Raw genomic sequence first — 22,015 nt, forward strand, 5'->3', positions numbered from 1 at the left:
TGCCCCCCTGTTAGAAGTAAATATTCTCAGGTTTTTGGGTGGGGTTAGTCTTACTGATATAATGTGAAAACTTTACTCTCTTCTCATTCCATGTTCTCAAACTTACGTTTAGAGCACTTTTTCCTTATGGTGAAAGTGTAAATAAGCACACTAGACAATGATTGTTTCACAGCTGAACTCAACAATGTTTCAAACCAAGTAAGAAAAGGTTTCACGTTTGCTCCTAGGCTACTGTACCAGGATTTAAATCAATGCTGAAGACAGTGGAAATTCCTGACAATACTGGTAACTTCAGTGCTTTGAAACAGGACTTCTTTTTCTCAGAAGTCTCTATCAAACCAGAAGTGCCTTCATGCCCCAAAATTCCCCTCTACCAAGAGCTCGATCGGGCATCAGCTGCAGTAAAACCAACTCTACATATCTTGGGTTTAATGACTGTTATGCTTGTGATCTTCAAATAAAGTCAGGACTGATGTGACATGGCAGGGCAAAACCTTCCTGCACAAATGTGGCTTTTCAGACAAGGAATTTTATATGCAAAAAAAATGTATGTTTTTATAAACCAAATTCTCAGATTTACAATCTTTATTGTATTTTGTAAAATACTGGCCCAACAATCAAATGTTTTAATTATACTACTGTATTTTTCTACATAAGTATTTTACTCTAAAGAAATTATGTATAGCCAAGGGAGAGAACTATAGAATTTTGATGCAGAAGGTACAAATACATTCTGAAGAATTCACCCGAGTTAAAAAAAGTCCAGGGTTGAATTGCCAGTTTTTCATGCAAGCTCAGGTTCCTCATTGAGCCACCAGCTCATGTGCCACACAACTGTAAGCAATTAGCTCAGTCCCAACTTCTCATAATAAAGCCACTGCTATAAATGAGGAATGACATTTTTACGTATGCTCTTTCTCACCTGGACAGACCAGCCTCCTCAGGGCTTAAATAAGGTAAAGACCAGTAACGCAGACACATTGAGAGGCAGAAAGATGGAAAAGATGTGTAAGCATGGGCTGAAGGGCCATGTGGCTGGAAGCTTGATGATTATCTGTGCCATTAGGCAAAGAGAGTGAGTCAGGTCTCTGGAAATGGTGGTCCCCTAAGACAGAGCTGCTGAAAACAGTCATCAATAGTTTTAGACCATTGCTGCTATCCATTTTTTACTGAATTTGGTACAGACAGAACTGCATCCAATTCAGATTTTTTTAAACAGAGTAGTTTCAGCAGCAACTTTAGCATGTGCAAGTATGTTACACAGCACTGCTACTAGACAGTTTGGACCGTGTCTAGCACACATGCTGGAAGCCGCAGCGAGGCACAGACCTGATCCTGGCTTCAGTGACAGCTCAACTACCCCTGCAGAAAACCAAGTAGCAGAACTTCTGACAATCAAGTCATTGAGCACCAAGGAGTATATAAACAAATCTTTATTTAAAGCTTTTAAATGCAACATAGTATTTAGTTTCCTCAGAAAAGGAAAAACTAAAAACTGAAAGACAAACACAATACACATGAAAATTCTTCTCAGAAATGGATCTATGCTCTGTGCAATTTAAGTGGAGGGCTGTAGTTGAATGGTCGCTGACTGTGGTAGTACGTGCTCTGGGTACCGGGAAGGGATGCACCATGACACGTTCTTGAAAGCGTGTTCAGCTAGTAGTGGCAAGATTGCATAGTTATTTAAATTCACTATAATCTAGTCCATTTAATGGTCAATCCAGCTACATGTAGTCAGACAACAATGTGAGACTCTGCTTTTGGAAAAGCTATTTGGTACGGTCATGTTGATGGCCATTAAATTAGCTCAAAACCAAGAACTGTCCTTTAAAATCAGGCTCTTGAGTTAAAGCAATGTCTACTCAAAAGGTGGAGTATCACCAACAAATTTTTACATGTAGAATAGATATACACACACTATAGCAAGGCATTCACTTGAAGCTTTCAGTGCATCTGTGCTAAATTAAAAAAAAAAAAGCACACATTAGTTAAAAGCAACAATTTTTCACATTCACTAAGTGCAATCCATTGTTAAAAGATACCATAAGCCCAGGTTTCAGGGTGGGGGTTTTTGTTTTGTTTTATACTGCTTGCACAACCTTTAAACAACAACTAACTCAAGCTAAGACTGACTCAGGGATGGACGAGCTGGGGAAGTGCCCTTAGTAGGCAATGCTCCTGGAACAGACACCCGCCAGCTGGGAGAGCCAAGCGCTGGACATACAATAATGCCGGAGCCGTGCATTAAGAGTACAAACGTGCTACGTAACGCGCTTTATTAAGTACACGGGTGACCCTACAGACACTGGAAGCCTGCACCCACCTGCCGGCACTGGGAGCGACCAAGAGAGCTCAGAAGAGGTACAAACCCCTACACCTGCACACCTTCAACGCTCTTTCCCACAGCAAATGTCCCTTTTTAGGCCGAGTGTTGCACAACAAAATGTCCCATCTTCCTGGGAAGACTGCTGCCCCACAGTACATGTGGCAAGTTAACATGTGGAATAAATTAACTGCTTTAAGGTGATAAACTCTACCTCCTAGTTACACCCTAACACAACAGCAGCTTTAGGTTAAGGTGGAGAAGAACAGTTCTTCACCCCTCTATTAGTCCTACATTACTCATTTATTCAGTTTCATTATGCTTCTAGTAATTTTCTCATCTCTGTTTTATAAGAACACAATTTTCTGAAACAATTATTCTTGCTGATGCTCTCTGTAAGAACGAGGAATTGTTTTTCTCTCATATTAGTCTTTAAGGGGAAAAATCTGCCTGAGTCTGGCATGTGGCTTCACACCCACACAGACAGACATTTTGGAGACAGTGACATTTAAACAAATTCACAGCAAACAGAACTCGGTGATAAAAAATTGTACCACACTGTTAGAATAAACGCAATGCTCTTCATCAATTAAAATTTTGTAGCACTTTTTTCCCTTTTCTAAATCAACCTGCCAACTGACATGGCAGCCACTGCCCCTGGCCCAGATTTCATCCCATGCGCTCGTTAGGAACGCAACACTAAAACAACATTCAAGGGGTGCTGCTCAAAAAAAGCATCATCTTTTGCAGCGTGAATGTTCAAAATAATCAGGAACGCAGCTACGTCTGCTTCAGCTGTGCAAGTTTTTTAAAGGACAAAAGCAGCAGGCTTCATAACTAATAAATCTTAAGGGAAGACTCAGTACTAAAGGTTCTCAAGTATTTTAATATTTGACACTTCTAGCCTTTTTGAGAAATGTCAGACACTGAAACAAAGCAATTTTGCCTTAAGTAAGTACTTCACTTCCCTGGGCCAAGAGTTGAATTTCAATCCTAATAAATAGCTACATAGTGAAAAAGTTTTATTTCATCAAATAGTGGCTTTATTGTACTTCAAAAAAGACTAAATGCAAGTTCTTGCAACATTCATACATAAAACTATTGTCTACCTGAAGCGCACGAAGGAACGGACTTGGACAGTTACTGAGAACTGTGTACTGTCACATTTTGGTCAGCATCTGGCCGTCCCTTCAACTTTCTTGGTCACACATTCAAAGGCAAAAGCAATTACCACCCGCTGCAAATTAACCTCGAAACCTCTGGTCACCTCACCGCATCTTCCAGACCATCGCCTCCGATGTCACCAGCACAACAAAGCAGTCAGTCAGCTTCTTGGCTGCACTCGGAGAACAAAAAGCCTTCCAAAGGCAAACAAACACCATCAAAACATTTTCACTCTGCTCAAGTTGCACCAGCCTCCATCTCTGTTTAATAAATGTTGTTCAGGTTCAACACAGAGGTTGTTTTAAGGGAAGGAAAAAAGAAAACAAAGCCATAAATCTTATGCTTCTCTTAATCTGTATATAATCTGAACGCTTCTCTTCATAATGCTACAGTTTCTTAAATATTTTTCTTGTGACTGTGATTTACTAGGTATGCATGTTTACATATCTACACACGTACCAACAGACTAATTCAATAAATTAAAGCTCAGAACGCTAACCGTAAGCACAAGAATATTTACAAACTGCAATAAATTAAAGATTAAAATGTGTGCGATATTAAATAAGGATCTCAAAGACCTCGCCAAGTAAGAACAATTGTCAACTTCGGTACTAAAATTCTGCCGACTTTTGTGCCGCTACCCAAGGCCAGAAGGACAGGGCTGGCAGACGCCAGGCTGGCCACCGCTCGCCCACAAGTACCGAGCGCGGGTCGGGGTGACGGCGCAGAGGCAGACCCCCCCCAAACCCCAGGCGCACACTTCCCCACCAGCGTCTCCTGTAGGAACTGGAACAGACACCAATCCTCATCACTCCCTTATTTGGGAGGCGTCCTTTGGGGTGGGAAAATAAAAAAACAAACAAACCAAACCTTAAAGTTTTATGAGAAGTTATGAAGAATAATGGTAAGCCAGAAAATGTAATTCAAAACAAAGATTCACTCTGACAGTAGTTTGGCCATAGATGCAGAAATCAAAATTACCCACTTCCTCAGCACCGTGTGGAGCAGAGGGTATTTCCAGCGCTGTTCTCCACAACAGAGACATGCTAGGGAAGTAAGATTTTAGATCATAGAAGGGAAAATTCATTATGCAGTATGCTCTTGCTTTATCTTTTGCCAAAACAGAAAGTGTTACTGGGAGATGAAATTGTTTTTGAAGAAAAATCCCAAAGCTGAGCGAGTGTGAACACCACAGATCATCACTCTGACCATACATGTCTTTGCAAGAGCTGAAATACTTTTTTTAAAATATGGAGATTGCCAAAGGGGATGGATTAGAGTGGAAGAGAATGCCACGAGTGGGACGGTACAATTTGTCCAACAGCTGCTCCCCCAGGACTGCTGTGACACAGCCGTCACAGTGACCGTAGAGAAGCTATTGCACTGAAAAAGCGTAAGGCATCGGAGACGATGTCAGCGGACGAAGCTTTTTCAGTACAGTCCCCACGTTACCAACGCTTCTGAATGCACACGTCTGCAATTCTCTCTCAGCTGCAGACTCCAGACCGTGATATGACTGCTGTTTGGTTCTGACCTGCAGGTGCAATGGAAGAGCCTCTGCAAGCTTCACTGCAATTAGGTTTATCAAGTAAAAAATTAAGAAAAATAAATAGGAAGATGGCTATCAACCTCAATTCACACTGCTATTAGAAACATCCTTACCTGAAATATTTAAATACCTGCCCAAAGGACTTCTCTATCTCCAGCTGAAGGGTTATCAAACCCCATGAAAGGTTTCTGCTGACCAAAGAACTTCAAGAACTTCCAGCTACCCCCTGTCACTTTACAAATTGCAAGGGGGAAGCAATTGGCAAGTCAGAATTTGAAGAAACATATACAGCTGGGGTTTACGTTTGGTTTAGTTAAAATTAATTATGGTAAAACTTCAGAGATACTGCTATCTTTTAGTTGTATTTTTCAAAAATTATCTCAAATGTATGAGGAAAACATGACCAATTCCAGTAGTTCAGTTTTTACCTATGAAGGTATTTCTTTGCAGGCAAGTAACAACCAAGGGCTTGCTGAGTCTCTTCCATACAGCTTTATGTCCTTTTCCTACGTACTTCCTTGTCGTCTGGGTGTTCGCAGCCCTGGTGTACAGACACTTTATACTCCATGCATGTCCATTCCTGGCACTCCCCTGACTACTTATCTGCCATTCGCTATTGGGCAGATGATCAGCAACTACCTGTAAAATTAAAAGGTGCTAAAAACATACGACTCTTGTAATCTAGTTTTCCAAAGGAATAAATACAATTCACTGGTACAGAAACTCTCCATCTGGAAAACAGCTGAGTAATCTAACTACAACCTGAAGATACCTGAGCTTACAAAAATATACTCATGCTACCTATTCTGAACGCAGCACAGAACCGCATCAGTTCATAGACTCCTTAATAAAGGAACTGGCAAGTTTCACAAAGTTTTTGACAAAGTACAGTGAGGAGACAAGAGCTAAAAGCAGTAAAGGACAGGTCTGGCAAGACCCATTTTGAGTTCGCCAAACAACTTGCAACAGATTTTCAGAATTCTTGTGATACAGATAAAAATACAGTGCAAGTTGGAAAGACTACTGAATTTAAAGAATGTCTACGTGAACTAGAACTACACAGCCTTATTTGTTTCTGCAGATGGACTTTTCCCTTACTATTTTTATTCAAGCAAATGTAGTGATCAAGCTGCACGCTATACTGCTGAAGTCAAAAACAAGTGCAGAAGAAGAATACAGTTGTCTCCTCATATTGCCTGAGCTGACATTACATAGCATCTCCTTCATTTATCTTGCCCGTTGAGTCTCTTAGTGCTGCTAAAATAATAACCAGGATAGTACAGACCTCCAAACCCAAAAAGCATTTTAAAAGCCAGTTTCTCAGGGTGTTTTAAGAGATAACTGTAAGACTGAACATGGATCAGTGACTTCTCAGGAAACACACAGCCCGGAAGTTTACAATGCACACTACAAAAATAAAAAAAACCACAATAACCTTTTCTATTTCCAAAACCTTAAATGATTTTCTGTCGCATCTTTCCTCCCTTCCTGGTAAGATCTCCACCGTAATTTGGTTACTTGGAGGAATGTAAGTTTTGGGAACGAGGGAGACAAGATTCTATTTATTTTATTGACTTATTCAGAGCGTTCTGATTGAGCCTGGTGTCTTCACCCGGCAACAGATACTGGAGTCTGGAGAATGTTCTATCTTCTTATGAGGAGGAACTCACATAAGCAAACTCCTCAACATGTCCCTCCTCTCCTAATCATTGAATTTGGGTTTTTAATGTCTATTTAATCCAGTAACACAAATGTCGCTAACTTGTATGGAACATAAAACACTTGGGGAAGCAGGTAGTTTACAGGAATTGGTTAATTCTGTTGAGAGGGATTTAAAATCTTCAAGTTGACTTATGAATATTAGGCTAACCTCTTAACAACTCCAGTGCACTTATTTCAGCAATTACTTTTAATACCAAATGTAAAGAGACCAAAATATTAATTTTCCCATAAGCATACAAAAATAAGTTTCTTACTCTCTCAACCAGTTTATGAAGTTTCTTTTGCTGCTTTCCAGTCAACATCCGTCTAACTAAAATAAGTTAGTACGATCATTTGTATGGGCTGCCTGCACACCGGACAGGGTTTGTTCCTCTTCTTAAGTTTTCTTGCACACGTAAAACATGACATGAGGTGTCCCGTTTTGCCATGTACTATGCAGCCATTTTTAGGTCTGCTCTGACATATGACACAGGGCTCTATGCTGTTAACGGGCAGGCTGGATTCCGTGCTTTCCACTTTGTCTTGCACTTCTCTCTTCTCAGGTTCCTTGTAGTCCTCCTGACTGCTACAGAACATGCTGCTCGATGTTGATGGCTGGGAATAATCTTCACTTTCCTGGGACTCGGAAATTTGTACTGCTTTATCCTCACTCTCCTCCACAGCTGGTTCTTTATCTTCAGTCATTTTCACTTTCTTGCAGTCAGGAACATCAAAACCTTCTTCAGACTCTAGAGGGAAGGAACTTTCTAATTTGCTCTTTTCCAATTTCTCACTCTTTTCATCTGGAAGCCAGTCCTCACGAAGGGCCCAGCATCTGTGGCAATGTCGTGGAAGCGGAGGATTCATTTCGCTACATTCGGGACACTTCCAATAATCCTTTAGTGAATTAAAGGTTGGAACAGCTTAAGCTACTTGGAATGCTTACAACTGAAGTATTCAGAGATCATGAACAACTTATTACTGCCAAAATAATAGTTATCTTGAGCTTGAGCTATCAACTTGTTTATAATATAAACATTCCCTTCAGTGTTTGGCCCCACTTTACGGTTCTAGCTTAAAATAGTCTTGATTTTAAAAGGACTCTCTGATTTTCTTTCTTTTTGCAGTAGATTTGTGAAATAAAAATAGAGGTGGAACAATAACAATTGATTGTTTCTTATGCTAAACTGAAGAAACCAGACCACAAAAGTCTTCAGAGAACCTCATGAAAAACTTCTTTCTGATAAAACGGTCACCATTCCCATTACTTTGTACAATAGAGTTCTGAAGTGGAAGCTACTCAAGACTGAAGGGACATTTAACGACCTGTGGGATGCTAAGCTGTTGGTGTGCAGAACGGCCGGGTGAGGGCACTCTGACACAGCAGTGTTGGAGAACAGAAAACATCGGCCGTTTAAAAAAAAAAAAAAAAAAAAAAAAGGAACGGCTGCATCATAGGCTAAGCTGAAAATAAGCCGTTATCTCATTAAAAATACACTTCATTTTTATACGGGGAATAAAAATAATAATTAAAAAAAACCCCAAAACTTATTTAGAGGATTCAAAGCACTTTTTGTTTGAGTCCTGAATAACATCAGTGACATCAAAAGCTTGAAAGACCAATTTTAATTCCTAAAAACAACATACAGACATATTTTTCCCTACATAAGTAGTGCTGTGTTTTTAGGTGGTGGCTAGCCCTGTGTTTTACACACATAGTAAAGTCCCTCAGTCCTACAGACGATCAAGGGACTGGAACACTTCAGACAGTTTTGGACAACAGCTTTACTCAAGCTTCAACTCTGAAAAGCAAATCCAAATAAAAAGATACGCTGCATTTTAATGCTAGCGTGTGCTTTTTTCACGTATGCCTACATACTTTGCCTCAAACCCCTGAATTTCTTCCCACACTTCAAGAATGGTCTCACAGAATTTAGAAAAAGCCTCAGCATCTTTTAATTTTACAGTACTGTTCTGAAAACAGGTTTGCCTTCACATCTGTATGGTACAGATTCCTTCACTCAGATTGGACAATAAAACTAAATACTATGATTTATAGGAAGAGTTTTCTAAATATACGTGACACTAAGATTGTTGTTTTTTTTTTTCCTTTTTGTGCAAAGATTTAGGCTCCAAAAAACATCCTTCCCTTAAGTCAGTGAAACCATAAGTTAGTGTGGGGGTTTTTTTTAATGGATTAGGAAGCTTACTAATTTAAAAGAAATAATTAAAAAAATCAAGGTTCCTTAATAATCACATGTCCAATAATTAAAAATATTGTCTTGGAATCTTCAAGCATACAAGAAAGAGTCATTTAATTCTTAAAAGATCACTGGTAGCAACAGAATTCATCTATACTCAATGATCTATCTACTCTCTCAGTTCACCCAACTTAAGATGCTTTGCCAGTCAAGTTTTTACTCACAGCTAGAGAAATCTCTGGATCTTCATCAAATGAATCAGCATCACTATCTTCATCCTGGTAAATAGTCAGCTGATATACCTATAAAAATAAAGTATTGATGTAACTGGTTTTTGGCAATCAAAAAATCTATCAGATTTAAAAAATTTGACAGATTTTCTGATACACTTTTAATCAAATGTAGTAAGTAGCGCATACATGTTAATTCACATTAGCAAGTAACTCCAAAAATCTGATGGCTGGTTTGGGGGGAAAAAAAATGCCGTTCACGCTTTTAACACACTGTCTGAAGAAAAGTGTAGACTAGACAGATGGAAGGTACCACCTTCTAGAACAGAGGTGATCCCTTCCCCTCTGCACACCTGGAGCACAGTGTCCAGCTCTGGGCTCCCCAGTACGTGAGAGATACGGAGCTACTGGAGAGAGTCCAGCGAAGGGCCACCGAGATCACTAAGAGATCAGAGAAGCTCTCACAGGAGGAAAGGCTGAGAGAGCTGGGACCCTTCAGCCTGGAGGAGAAGAGAAGGCTTGGGGGGCAGAGGCGGGTCTTACCAATGTGTATAAAAACGTGAAAGGAGGGTGTAAAGCAGACGGAGCCAAGCTCCTTTCACTGGCATCCAGCAACAGGGCAAGAAGCAACTGGCACAAATTAAAACGCAGGAGATTCTGTCTGAATGTCAGGAGACACTTTCTCACTGTGAGGGTGACCGAGCACTGGCACAGGTGGCCCTGAGCAGCTGCGGAGCCTCCACCCTTGGAGATATTAAAGTCATTTGGACATGGCCATGGGCAATCAGCTCTGCTTGAGCCCAGGGCTGGGGATGGATAAGATGACCTCCAGAGGCCCCTTCCAACCTCAACCGTTCTGCAATTCTCATTCTGCAATTCTCAACACTGTTGCTGGGAGCAGGGGCACACCTCAATCCTTTCTTCCTCTAAATCACCACCTTATCTGAGGGTGCAGCTCCACAGCACCATAACCCAGTGTACATCAGTACAGTCAATCCCATTCAGCCTCTGAAATATCACAATCATGTATGTCCCTGGCGAATTCTACCTCTGGTACTTACCCAATCTTGCCACCAGCTGATGCACCTCTTTAAAGTAACAGAAAACTAACCCAGAAAAAAAAAAATTTCCCACTTCATTCCTGACATTCCAGATATCTAGATCTCTTGAAAATTATAGTAATGACAATTTTACTGTCTTCTTGCCGCCTAATGAAAATTTCTAAAATTGTGGTTCAGCATCTCTATGAAACATTTATATTCATGGAGGCGAATGATTCAGAAATATCCCTTTGCAAACAGTTACTAGGAAAGTTTTCATTCAGTTATCAGAAGTGTTGTCAAAACTCAACACATACTTCTATAATTAAAAATGTAGAGACAGACTCAAGTACACACGCTGCCACCGACTCCAACAGCTAGTGAGTGAAGTTAAACAGACAGACTTCTCCAGACTGTCGAGTCTGTTTCAGAGCCTGCAGAAAGCCTTAGCACTGTTCCGGTTACTGCCTGGTGGGTGTATAATGGTGACCCAACTGCACAGGCATGTAATTTGATTTAATAAACAACTGGGTGCAGTTTGTGACATAGCACATGCAGTCCTGCAATAAACCTGAAGAGTTACTACTTCCTGTAAGTTTCCTTCCCCCTCTCACCACCTCCCCAGGCAAAAAAATACCCGAACAAACCAAACATATACCTCATCATCTTCATCTGTGAGCTCCTGTCCTTCTTCATTATGGCTATAATCTTCTGAATAAATAGACTCAACTTCAAACTCTACACTGAACTGGTCTGAAACAGAACTGTGGTCAAACCAATCAGAATTTTCGCTTAATGAACTGGCATCAAGATCCTGAAAAAAAAAAAGAAAGTACACATTCAACCTCACCAGTCCATATCCATGACCATTACTGTTAAAGATAGCTCATGAGATAAAACCACTCAGTTTAATTAGCTATGGAAGAAATGAGACCAGCTGCTGTTAGATAGAATGTCTTTTATGAGACAGACAAACCATAGGTAGGTAAAAATAAAGCTAGACCTGAAAACCTTTTGTCAGCTCTGTAATAAGAGGCTGCAGTCAACCTACAGCCAGCTTGAAGACTGCAGCTACTATTTCACAAAGGCTCTCCTAAAAAGTGAAAGAACAGATGCCAGAAGATGCTGTCTTTTGGCTGCATGTCACTAAATTCTCTATTCTCATCAACTTTGTTAACCTTAATTTGAGACAGTGGCTAAACAATTACAGAATAGCAAGAGTGAAGATATAGTATTAGTTGTCAATTCAGAATACAGTATATGGCTAGGAGTGCTGTTAGTTTAGCTCTTCATGACTTAACCTAACCGCAGGTATTTTGCCTCAGTGTTTGCTGGAAACAACAATAAAAAACAGTAAAGGCTTAGAAAATGAATACAGCATATCATCACGGCACTACTATGTACAGTTACCAAAGCTGTACTGGAACTACCAACTATTCTGAATTATGGAACGTCTGTGACTGCTTTTCTTCTCTTAGCATTTTAAGGAATACTTATTTTAAAACACAAAATGTATCTGGCATTTTTTTCAATGCTGTGCCAAGCAGTAAGAATCTGTTTTTTAAAGAATATTAGAAGTTAATATTTAACAAAATTTCACTTCAGCTTTGTCAGCAGATGTTTGAAAGACCCCACTCCACCCACACACCAACTTTTCTTTCAGCCTCTTTTCCTTCCTCAGACACCACTGAAGGCACTGCTGCTTTTAATTAAGAACATGATGTTTTAAGATGCATATTTCCACTTGTGGTATCTGCAAAATTTGTACCACAAAAAAAAAATATTTTGACTTACAGGAATGGAAAGAGAATCTGTTGAATCACTGCTATTGCTTCTTTCATGGCACAGACCACTGACTACACACCATGAGAGACTTTCATCAAACGTCAACGAAATGCTGTCTGACTTGTGTCGTTTTCTTCTGTCACTACGCAGGTCATCTGAAGAATTTTCTTCTGGGCACATTCAAGAATTTTTATTACTCCAAAACCATCTATGCAATATGCAGTTTTGAATATTCTTAGCAGAAGCTTAAAATATAATTTATGTATATAGGAATTTAGGATAAATAAAGTCATTCAGCATTATTTTATGAGGAAAAAAGTAAAGGCACCAAAAACTTTTTTAAGACAGACACAGTAACACCGAGAAACATGAGAAGTGTGAAACATTCCTGAAGTCAGTATTTCAGGGGCTGGCTTTCCCTGCTTGCCCCATCAGTACAGCTTGTAAATGGCAGTCTCCACATGCAGAAAATAAAATAACTGCAAATTTGCAAGCATTTTTACTCCACACATGACACGTTAAAACCCCTCCTAATTTTAAGAAATACAGTTAGGATCTTGATTGTCCTAGCTCCCTCTACAGTCAGTAGACAGAAAGGCACTTTCAGAGGGCTGCTGAGTCCAACCCAGAATTTGCAGGGAGACAGGGCAACTAGCTCCCCAGGTCACATGCATACGAAGGACCTCATGCTAAGCAATGTAAGTTCAAGTTTCAGACACCTCAACAAATTTATCAGTTAATAGTTGCACTACATGTAATTGTATTTACTCAACAGGATTTTTGTAACAAACCTTTATGACTTTCACCACGCACTAGCAAGAAAACCTTCAAGGCATACTATATAAAAATTGAACTCTGAAAGCATTGCTTTTAGCTGTGCTTATTAAATATGCTTGGTTTGAAGGCAAAAAGACAATGCTTTTTAAATACATCACATTTTGAAACAACCACCTACAGCACCATAAGGAGTAGGGGGGACAGCATTTTAGGGGTAGGCAAGCCAAAATTCAGCTCCACTGACTTTCAGAGTGTTCGGTAAGAAACTATTTTATTAAAAAAGGCGTTGCAAAGTCAGTATAGAAGTGCAGTGGAGTGAAAACTCCCCAAGAGGCCTGACAACTTTGTTCAACAGACCTGGGTAAGAGCCTGCTGCCCCACTACAGGTGCCTTTTGCACCCACCCTCTATTGCCCAGCTTCTCCTTTGCCCTGCAAAACACACCCTGACAATCCACGAGTCTTCAAGTCTTGAATCTTTCATTGTAAAAGAAAAGAGAACAAAACACTTGTACATACTTTGAGACTTCTCTTACTTTCCCTTGGTGCTTCTTGGCTCAGCCCCTCTCATTTCTTTTTCCGCCCTGAGAGCCCCACCAAATTTGGTGCCCCCAGGCCCAAGGGTTGCTCCTGTCCATCGTTGTCCTCATTTAGTTGTCATGGCTCCATGCTGTACTGATACTGTATCACCACAAGGTTTCTATACACTATATAAGCGGCTCCAAAGGAGCCGCTACCATCCCAATTTAACAAGAATAGTGGTTTAAAAGGAAGATTTCCTATAAATTAGAAAAAAAGTGTATATAAAAACACTATATTAAAAGAACTTTTAAGGTTGTAACAAACTAATAAACGGATGCAAAGACAAGAGTTAATAATCAAACCTACAATAAGTAAGCACAACACAGGACCTTATGTGCTCTGGGTCATGCCTAAATATTACAGGTTATGATGTTTAACCAAGACTTTCCATCCTTTCACCAGTTTTTGTTACAACATTAAAATGTTCTTTTAATTTAGTGCAAACCGCTCAGCAACGCAGCACAGTTTTTGGACTGACTAACATAACAGTGGCCTACGATGAACACAAAAAAAATACTACACAAAAGCTGAGGAACTGAAAAATGCTACCGACCAACTGAAGAAAAGGAAGTTCTATGCAGCGACAGAAGGTTATCACTGCCCAGGTAATTACAGCCACCAAGTCATGAGGTAACAGAAGTAACTGATGGAACAAACTAATCTATGAAATTCCACAGAATATTAAGTAGAACTGTAGAGAACACTTCCAACATATCCAAAATCATCCCATGTTACTACCAGACTTTGACGTCTGCCACCAATTGAAATCCAATGAAAACTGGTCTTAGAAAGCAAACAAAAATGTAAAATTTTGTGGCTGTCTACAGAAGGAACTGAAATTAATTTGACTACATCAGTCTATTACAAAAGTGTTCTCCTCATGAAGATAACACAGCTGAGTAAGTCCTGCTGATGTGAACAAGTTTAAGAGATCTGTGGAACAAGTTATTCCATCATCTTACTAACAGTTCTAAAGGTCCAAACTGTAACGTGATACTGGAGCAATGCAAGGAATTGCGTATTTCTTCCAGACTGAACATTTTGTTTTAGATAAGCAGAGAAACATGAATAGTATTTGTCAGCATCTTTCAAAGTCAGTAAGGCAACAGAATGTACTTCTTTCCCTAAGCGGCCATGCTACTGGAAGCTCTGCATCATAAATCTGCACATACCAGATTCACTGTGTGTTCTCCTCCTAGAAGACGTAGTTGGTCGGGAAGTCACGTTTGATGAAGTCTGCTTCTCATCTATCTCTTGCATAGATTCCTGGTTAACAGAAATACTGAGTAAGCCTGAGCATGAATATGAGGTAAAAGGCTAGAATCAACTAGTTGTATCTAAACCATTGACACTATCATACAACACTAAATAGAATTTACATCTCGGAACATTTTTTTGGAGGAAAAAAGAAAAAAAATCACCGTAAGAACATTTTCTTCTTCAAGCTGAAATCTGGCATCCTCCTCAGGTGTGTCAGCAAGCGTAGACTCTGAAACCAAACCAAACACCATAATACTGCACAGCAGAAAGTCAATTTCAGGCTCAAAAACATTAGAATAAAAGCAAGGGAGAGAAGTTAACTGCATGCACAGCATTTACAAAGTAAATTCTAAACTTAAAATCCAGACGTTTTGCAACAATGGAAAAAACAACCCTGCCCCTTTGCTTTTCAGGTGTGTGCAGCACTTCCCCTGTAGCTTAGTTGAAGCGGTAAAGCTGGAAGAAGAAATCTCAACCACAGAATAGCTCAGAATTTTATTACAAATGCCTTCAAATGAAGGCTGTGCATTAGCTGGGATTCTACAGGTATGAAAGAATATAGGCAGGAAATATTTTACACTTCTTCCTCTCCAAAGCTTATTTTACTAGCTATCATCTTATGGGAACACTGAATTAAAAAGATATTAACTGGAAGAAAAATTAACTGTGGTTAATTATATATGCTTACTATCAGACAGACACTGAATTAATAAATTATCTTTCAAGAATTTGAGAGGTAATTTTTAAGTTTGCAAACATAAAAATAAGGGATAATAAAGAGAGTATGTTTTGCATCTTCAGCAGCTGAACACTTGCCTTTAGGAAGCATCAGAAACAAAAGGTGTCTTAATATGGATATAGAAGCCAATTTACAAAATGGCTTCTACTGTTTAACTTCTGGTACACTCCTTTTATTACTCAGAAACTACAGCTATATTGAGTAACAGCACTCCATTTATGGAGTGGCTACCCACAAAGTTACTGCAAAGCTACGTTTTTAAGTATAGAGGTCTTTTATAACAGGACTCAAGTGTAGCTGAGGGTGAACAGTTCTAAATGTACTCCACATTCAGTTTTGAAAACTAAAACAGAACACTAACAGAAAGAATGAAAAACATTTGCCCTTACTTCAAGTTCAAGAAGCTAATTTTTCATATTAAAACTTTTTATGTTGTTGAGGGCTTTATCTGTAAGAAATACAAGCAAACAACTAATTTTTCAATTTAGTCCTCTTTGTGTTCAGCTCTGATTGTGCTTATTCTGGTTCTAGTCTGACAAGAATTACCCAAATGCTGTTCAGAATTTTTTTTTCTCCCCCAGAAGAAACAGTGTTTGCTTTGATTCACTATTTGTGATTGCTCTGGACAGTAGTGTGTAAAGCCAAGTAGCTAATCATGGAGAGATCAATGTTATCTGATCACTACATGCAAGATGCGTACATAAGTTGTATTTTTCCCTACTGCCATTTCCCAAAACAAAAGGTCCTCCCAAACTAGCTTACCTTGTTGATTGATTGCTATCAGATTTCTGGAAATCATTGAATATAGTCTCCTTAGATGGGGATAAAGAGAGAGATGTTGCAAGTTAGCTACATGTAATTATAAAAGAGAGCTTACCATCTCTGAAGATACAAAGAGTTAAAAAAAGGCCATACGCATTATGTTCTCCATCATTTCACAACCAGACTCTCAGAAAAGAATCCCATTTTACCTGTGTTCTTTTACTGAAAAGCTTGTTACTCCAAATAAATCCCCCAGGAGATCATTTGCACAGTGTACAATATGTTGCTGTTTTTCATCATATAATTGTTTAGACATAATATATTGTCCAAGATAGAATATTACCTGTAAAACAAATGACATACAGACATTAAATACCCAGGTTCTGTTGTTTGAAGTTTAAGTGCAAGAGAAAACACATTAAATTCATTGAGATTTGCTCTTCTCACTTTGCCTAAACTCCCCTTGAGCTGCAACTTTCATCTATCATTCCCCAAGTACTCTGCTATTCTACCGACCACCAGATACTTTTGTTCAGATTTTGAGAAACTTGCTAAACACCACCTAACAAGTCAGCAGGACAATAAGAGTAATACCTTGTCTCAATATCTTCTAGATAAGCTGTGAACTACACTGCCCCTCCATTCACCCAAGACAAAAGAACGATCTATCTGTACTCACTGTAATCTACCTTTAGTGATTAAAAGTTCTCACCTCCTTCATAGTAAAAGTGTCCTTTTCTGCACCAGCTAACTTTAACAACTTCAACAATAGCGGCTTTGGTTTAACCTGTGTGGGGAAGAAGAAAAACAGTATGCACCAGTTGTTCACCAAACAAAACACTATACAGGTTGGCTTCCTCCTCCTGTATTAATCTGATACACAAACACACAACTACATCAAAACCTAACTGCATCCAAGTTTTTTTACTTTGCAAATTTAAACTTAAAAGCAAATAACACAAACCCCATCATACTAAACTTCTCAAACACTGTACATCTTAGCTCAAATCCTTATCTTCCACTGGTACATACAGATTCCTCGATTTGAGCTGCAGGATTCATCTGGTAGTTCCAAGGACAAGGCTGGGTCCTGGAGAATTCAGCTTCACTCCTTTGCTCCCTTACAGCGACTCCCAAGGAGAAGGGAGGAAGGCAAACGGACCTTTGTGACTGTCTGTCAGGTCCACAGTGCAAGTCACAAACCAGAACACCAGTCCACCTCTTTCCTAGTCTCTTCCTGTGACAGTTTCCGGGACTGCGGTTTTGTATTTGCCAGCTGGGCTGCATTACCTCTGAAGACTTTTTTTAGCTAGGATAAGCACACTCTGTCCTTTCCACTGTATTTCCACCACTCCCACCTCCGCAATGGCCTCCCACCCACCCACTGTGCCAGCAGAGTTATATCTGCAGTCAGTCTATGACAATTTCTGAGGTAGGGGGAGAAGTTTAAAAAAAAAAAAAAAAAAAAAGAAAAAAATCACTTCCCCCCCTGCCCCTTTTTTTTTTATTCTTCTTGCCAGAGCAATGTCCTGATCCCATCCACTGCACTGTTCCACAAACAGCTGTGCTAGTACCAGTGCAGGAGGTGAGAACAAGCTGCAGGGGCTGCCACAGCTGCAAAGAAAATGCCTGTGGAGCCACTGACGGTTCCCGGTGCAGTATATTCTAGTATTGCCACTTCAACAATAGCATAACGATTCTAAGAACAGGCTAATATTTAGCTATCCTAATATATTCCCTAAAATAAGAAAGAAATATTCTAGAAAAGAAACATTTTATAGGAAAAGTGTGAATAACATATCACAAGACAAGGAATAAATGCTTAAGGGAAGGGGGACGGGTCGGGACGGGACTTCCCTACATTCCATTTCAAGTATCTGCTAAAACTAATGTTAAGTTTTAATGCATTAACAAGAGATTAGTTGCAAGAATCGCACATAATGAAAACAATAAACAAGCTTGTGGACACCGTTAGATGTCTATTCACCCCTTCCTAAGTGCTGAATTATTTAGAGCATGCGGCATATATTACACTTTCAAAAAGGAAGCAAACAGTAACTTATTCAACTACAAACGACAGCTGAGCATAGGAAGGCAAAGGACAGTTTCAGATATCTGAATCCACAACTAGACTCGTGGGTTCAGATCCTTTTACTCCCCAGCCCTCAATCCCCGACTCCTGCAAGTATGAAGTTCTTCTGCCTGGTAGCATCACATTATGACGACTTAAAAAAAGAATAAACAAATGGAAAAAACCACCAACTTTGACCAGTCTGCTGTTCTGTTACTTTGCTTTTCTGAAGTTCTGCTATCAGTCTACACTTTTAAGCTTTACCCTTCTACAAAAAGTAATCCAGTTCAACTGTCATTGTACACACACCGTTTTTAACTCACATCTCAGATATAACCCATAGGCTTCCATCCTCAGCAAAACTTGCCCAGAAAGCCAGGACAGCAGGACTGTCACTGTATGATGGAAAGCCTGGATATACAAAGCTATAAACACAAACGAAGACTCCTATTACAACTTGCTTATGAGTTCCAGGAGGAGGAAGTGAAAATGCCAAATTTGAAACCCTTCAGTTGTAATGACAAGATTATTTCACAGGCAGTGTACGTTTTGCAGAAGAGAGGTCTTCCACAACTCTTCAGTTATGAGCCGTTAAAAATTTCCACCACAAAATACTTACTATGATTCAAGCAGACCATAAGATCCTTTTTTTTTTTTTTTTTTTTTTTTGAAAGAAAGCAACCTGACCATCAGAGGTCTCCAGGAAACAGAGTCTAGACCTAAACCATCAGCCTCAACTCTCAACCACGAATTAGAAAGATTTCCTTCAGAATTACAGAATCAGAGAGACCATCTTCACCGGATTTCCTGGCTTCTCTCTAACCATCGCTCGCTGAGCAAAGCCGCCCTTCTGAATTAGCAGATAAAAAACTCTGCAAAAAGCATGAAAAACTGGCGCGTCCAACGGAGCTACTGACCAGCGCCTCTTGCTCCGAAGCGGTGACAGAAGAGCCATCCGTAAGGGAGGACATCTTGGTATTGCACATTTGCCTGCAATTAAGGAGAGAACAGCCTCAAAACGTGAAACACAGCTACACAACCTGGGTTTCCCCTTCCCCCGCACAGAGACACCCCGGGGAGGGGGGGTGGAAGCAGCGCGGTGTCTGCAGCCTCCCCCCCCCCGCGGCGGTGCCCACTCACCTCGGTGCCCTCGCCCAACCCGTACGCCGGGCTCCGGCTGCGGGTTATCCGGGCCGAGTCGGGCCGGGCTGGGCCCTTATATAGCGCTGCCAAGAGGAGGCAAGTCGGGGCTTAGCTCCTCCGCCGGCCGCGGCCCGACATGCCTGAGCATGACCGGCGGCGCTGCCGAGTCACGGCGGGGGAGGAGGAGGAGAAGGGGGGGGGGACGACGACGACGCTGACTCACCGCGCCCGTCAGAAGCGGCGGCCGCGGGGGGGGGGGGGGGGGGGGGGGGGGAACACGACGGCGTCGTCGTGGAGAAACAGCCCGGTCTCCGCGCCCCTTGTCCCCGTCCCCGCTCGCCTCAGCGCCGCGCCCCGAGCGAACGCCCCGCCGCGCTGCAGCCGCCCCTCCCCCAGCACCCGGGCCGCTGCGCGCCAAAAGCGAGCTCCCAGCGACCCCCCACACACACACACCCACCCACCCACCCGCCCGCCCAGCGAACCGGGATCCCCACGCACCACCAGCCGCTCCCGCTCCGCTGCCCGGCGGGCGGAGGAACCGGGGAGGGCCCCCTAACACGCCGCAGCGCCGTCCGCGCCCGACGCCGCCATTTTGAGCGGCTCGGCTCAGCGGGTTTCCCCTAAGCGCCCCCTAACGGGCTCGGGGCAACGGCCTGCGCCGCGCTGCGCGGCCCCTGAGGCGGCTCCTCTCACACAAGGCGGCTGCCGACAGACCGGCCGGCCGGCCCACCCCGGGCTTTAGGGGACGGAGAGGCAGAGCCCGGGCCCGCGGCGTCGGGCGGAACAGCAAAGCCGGTGCCCGGGCTGAGGGGGAAAGGCCTGGCAGCAGCAAGAGGGGCTGGTCGGACCCGCGGCAGTGGCGGGGGGGGGGGCTGGAGGGAAGCGGGACGCCCGGGCTGTGCTTTGCCGGCGGCTTTTTCTTGTCTGCGTCGCTCTTCTTTCTTGTCCGTCGTCCCTTTTACCCCCTCCCGACCCCCTCCCGACCGTGTTTACGGCCGCTCCACAAAAACTGTCGGGTTGTGGCAAACAAAACATGTTGTGGCAAACAAAACGTGTTGTGGCTTGTGGATGTGAAGCATTGAGGAGACGGAACTGGACGAGCAGGACTTGTTGCTAACAGCGAGCCCAAAAGAGTATGCATGTTCCCTACAGAGCCCCACTTTACTAAAAATCTGGAAAAAAACTTGCATTGATGTCGAACATCTCTCTGGCTTCCCCTCGGACACAGGTGGTTCTGAGGCGCAGCCCTGCTTGCGCGGGGCGAGGCCGTGCAGCCCCCCGCCGTTGGCAGCTCTCTGGACCCCCGCTTCGTGAGTGCCGCGTCCGAAATGTAAGACCTTGTTTGGGATTAAAGAGCCTTAAGGCTTCTGATGGCAACCTTGTGCTTCTGTAAATCCCGCTGCAGCACATTAGTGACAGAAAACTTCATTATGTCAATTTATTTCGAGGTTAATAACGGCAGAGACCCTTGCTTATAGTCCACGTAAATTCAGGGACACAATAGTAAAAGTGTTGGTTGCCTGGCTTATAGGTAATGACACCTTTGGATACTAGTTTGATTTGCAATGCTCATTTGTGCCCTTTAAGTTGTTTTTCCACTGATCTTTAGGAGAGGAAACAAGATAACTTTACATCCAAAGAGAATTGGAGGCTGTCATATTGTCCTACATGCCTGTCGTCTCCCATTCTATACTTCTGAATATCTTTCAAGTGTAGGGCATTTGGAAGTATGTTATTTTGATAGGTACTAATTGCTACACTTCAACTAGAACTGGTTAGTTTTTAGTCCGACTCCCTTTTCTAATTCGCAGGTTTTTTCTTTGCCCATGGTGACATTTTAAAATCATATTTGAATAGTGAAAAGACTTGTTAGAGAACATGAGTGCTGCAGATAGTGTTTAAAGATACACTAGAGCAGAGTGAGAGCGTAATGCTAATTTTTCATGACAACTAACTTGTCCAAACAAGCAGTGGATAACTGCCTGGACTTGTCCGTTGGCCAAATATAGATTCTCAGCGACCATGTCACCTTGTAAAAATTCCAGCAGTGGTTTAAATCTAGATATGTGTGTGATGACGGATTTTCAAGACGAGCTTGTTATCCCTGTTGAGCATAAAGCTCAAGGTCTAGTGGGAGACAGAGGAGAGGCTGCCAGAATTTTGCAAAGCGTGCTCACCTCCTGTTAGCACTGGAATTTCAAGGCAAACAGAAATCTGGTTTAAGTGGAATGTCCTGCCACAGGCCAAGTCAGATAACTGCTTATTTTCACCCAGCACCCCAATTGCTGAGATCCTTAGCTAGCTAGCTTGCTTCATCATTAGGAGAAAATTCCATCTACACAAAAATGCAGGAGGAGAGAAACAAATGGCTACATTCAGTTGACGTAACACTGAACAGCAGTATTATGGATACTCGATCTTGTCCTGATGTGGCATGAAACTATTTAACTCGTATACAAAATGCATTTTACTGAACTGAAGCAAAACAAAACCAGAGGGTTTATGTAGTTCTCCCAAAAATATATCACCTTGTTGAGCCTAGTCTTAAGCATAGTATCATTTTGCTAAGGCTGTGTGGAAATTAAGTTGCTTTTTAAATTAACAACAAATTTTCTACAGTCCAAGACTTGCCAAACTGGTAAATAGGACTTTCTTTTTCCACTTCTCAACCAATAAACATCTTGTGA

The 22,015-nt window shown here is 41.6% G+C and overlaps 2 protein-coding genes across 12 annotated transcripts in view; one reads left to right on the forward strand and one right to left on the reverse strand.

The window, feature by feature from the left end:
- The window catches only part of CPM (carboxypeptidase M), a 32,101-nt gene extending 28,747 nt beyond the window's left edge, over positions 1-3,354 (forward strand). For all 5 annotated transcript variants that reach the window (XM_030002694.1, XM_030002693.1, XM_030002697.2 and 2 more), the window contains one exon: positions 228-3,354. In XM_030002694.1, the coding sequence (XP_029858554.1) occupies positions 228-461 (234 nt within the window). In that variant the 3' untranslated portion in view covers positions 462-3,354. The remainder of the gene's footprint in view (positions 1-227) is intronic.
- MDM2 (MDM2 proto-oncogene) lies at positions 1,419-19,959 on the reverse strand. 7 transcript variants are annotated; one of them, XM_030002691.2, is made up of 12 exons: positions 19,827-19,957; positions 19,335-19,411; positions 19,103-19,175; positions 16,827-16,901; positions 16,324-16,457; positions 16,115-16,164; positions 14,775-14,842; positions 14,526-14,619; positions 12,006-12,166; positions 10,870-11,025; positions 9,166-9,243; positions 1,419-7,637 (listed from the first exon to the last, which is right to left on the reverse strand). In XM_030002691.2, exons 3-12 carry the CDS (start codon positions 19,169-19,171, stop codon positions 7,068-7,070), a joined length of 1,455 nt encoding a protein of 484 aa, XP_029858551.1. In that variant the 5' UTR covers positions 19,172-19,175; positions 19,335-19,411; positions 19,827-19,957; the 3' UTR covers positions 1,419-7,067. The 7 variants fall into 7 exon arrangements, with proteins under 7 accessions (XP_029858551.1, XP_029858550.1, XP_029858552.1 ...); XM_030002690.2 differs by having other exon boundaries at positions 19,326-19,411; XM_030002692.2 differs by lacking the exon at positions 19,335-19,411 and having other exon boundaries at positions 12,006-12,163; positions 19,827-19,959.
- Positions 19,960-22,015: the final 2,056 nt, after the last annotated feature.

The sequence above is a fragment of the Aquila chrysaetos genome, chromosome 26 (genome assembly GCF_900496995.4).
Source record: "Aquila chrysaetos chrysaetos chromosome 26, bAquChr1.4, whole genome shotgun sequence".
In the NCBI taxonomy this organism is placed as follows: Eukaryota; Metazoa; Chordata; class Aves; order Accipitriformes; family Accipitridae; genus Aquila; species Aquila chrysaetos.

Excerpts from the sequence above, each read along its gene's own strand:
- MDM2 (XM_030002687.2), bottom strand. The coding sequence starts at position 17,401 with ATGCAGCCCAGCTGGCAAATACAAAACCGCAGTCCCGGAAACTGTCAC. Across the intron at positions 16,902-17,146 it reads CAGCTCAAATCGAGGAATCT|GTTAAACCAAAGCCGCTATT; the intron begins GTATGTACCAGT and ends TTCCCCACACAG. Across the intron at positions 7,638-9,165 it reads ATCCAGAGATTTCTCTAGCT|GATTATTGGAAGTGTCCCGA; the intron begins GTGAGTAAAAAC and ends AATTCACTAAAG.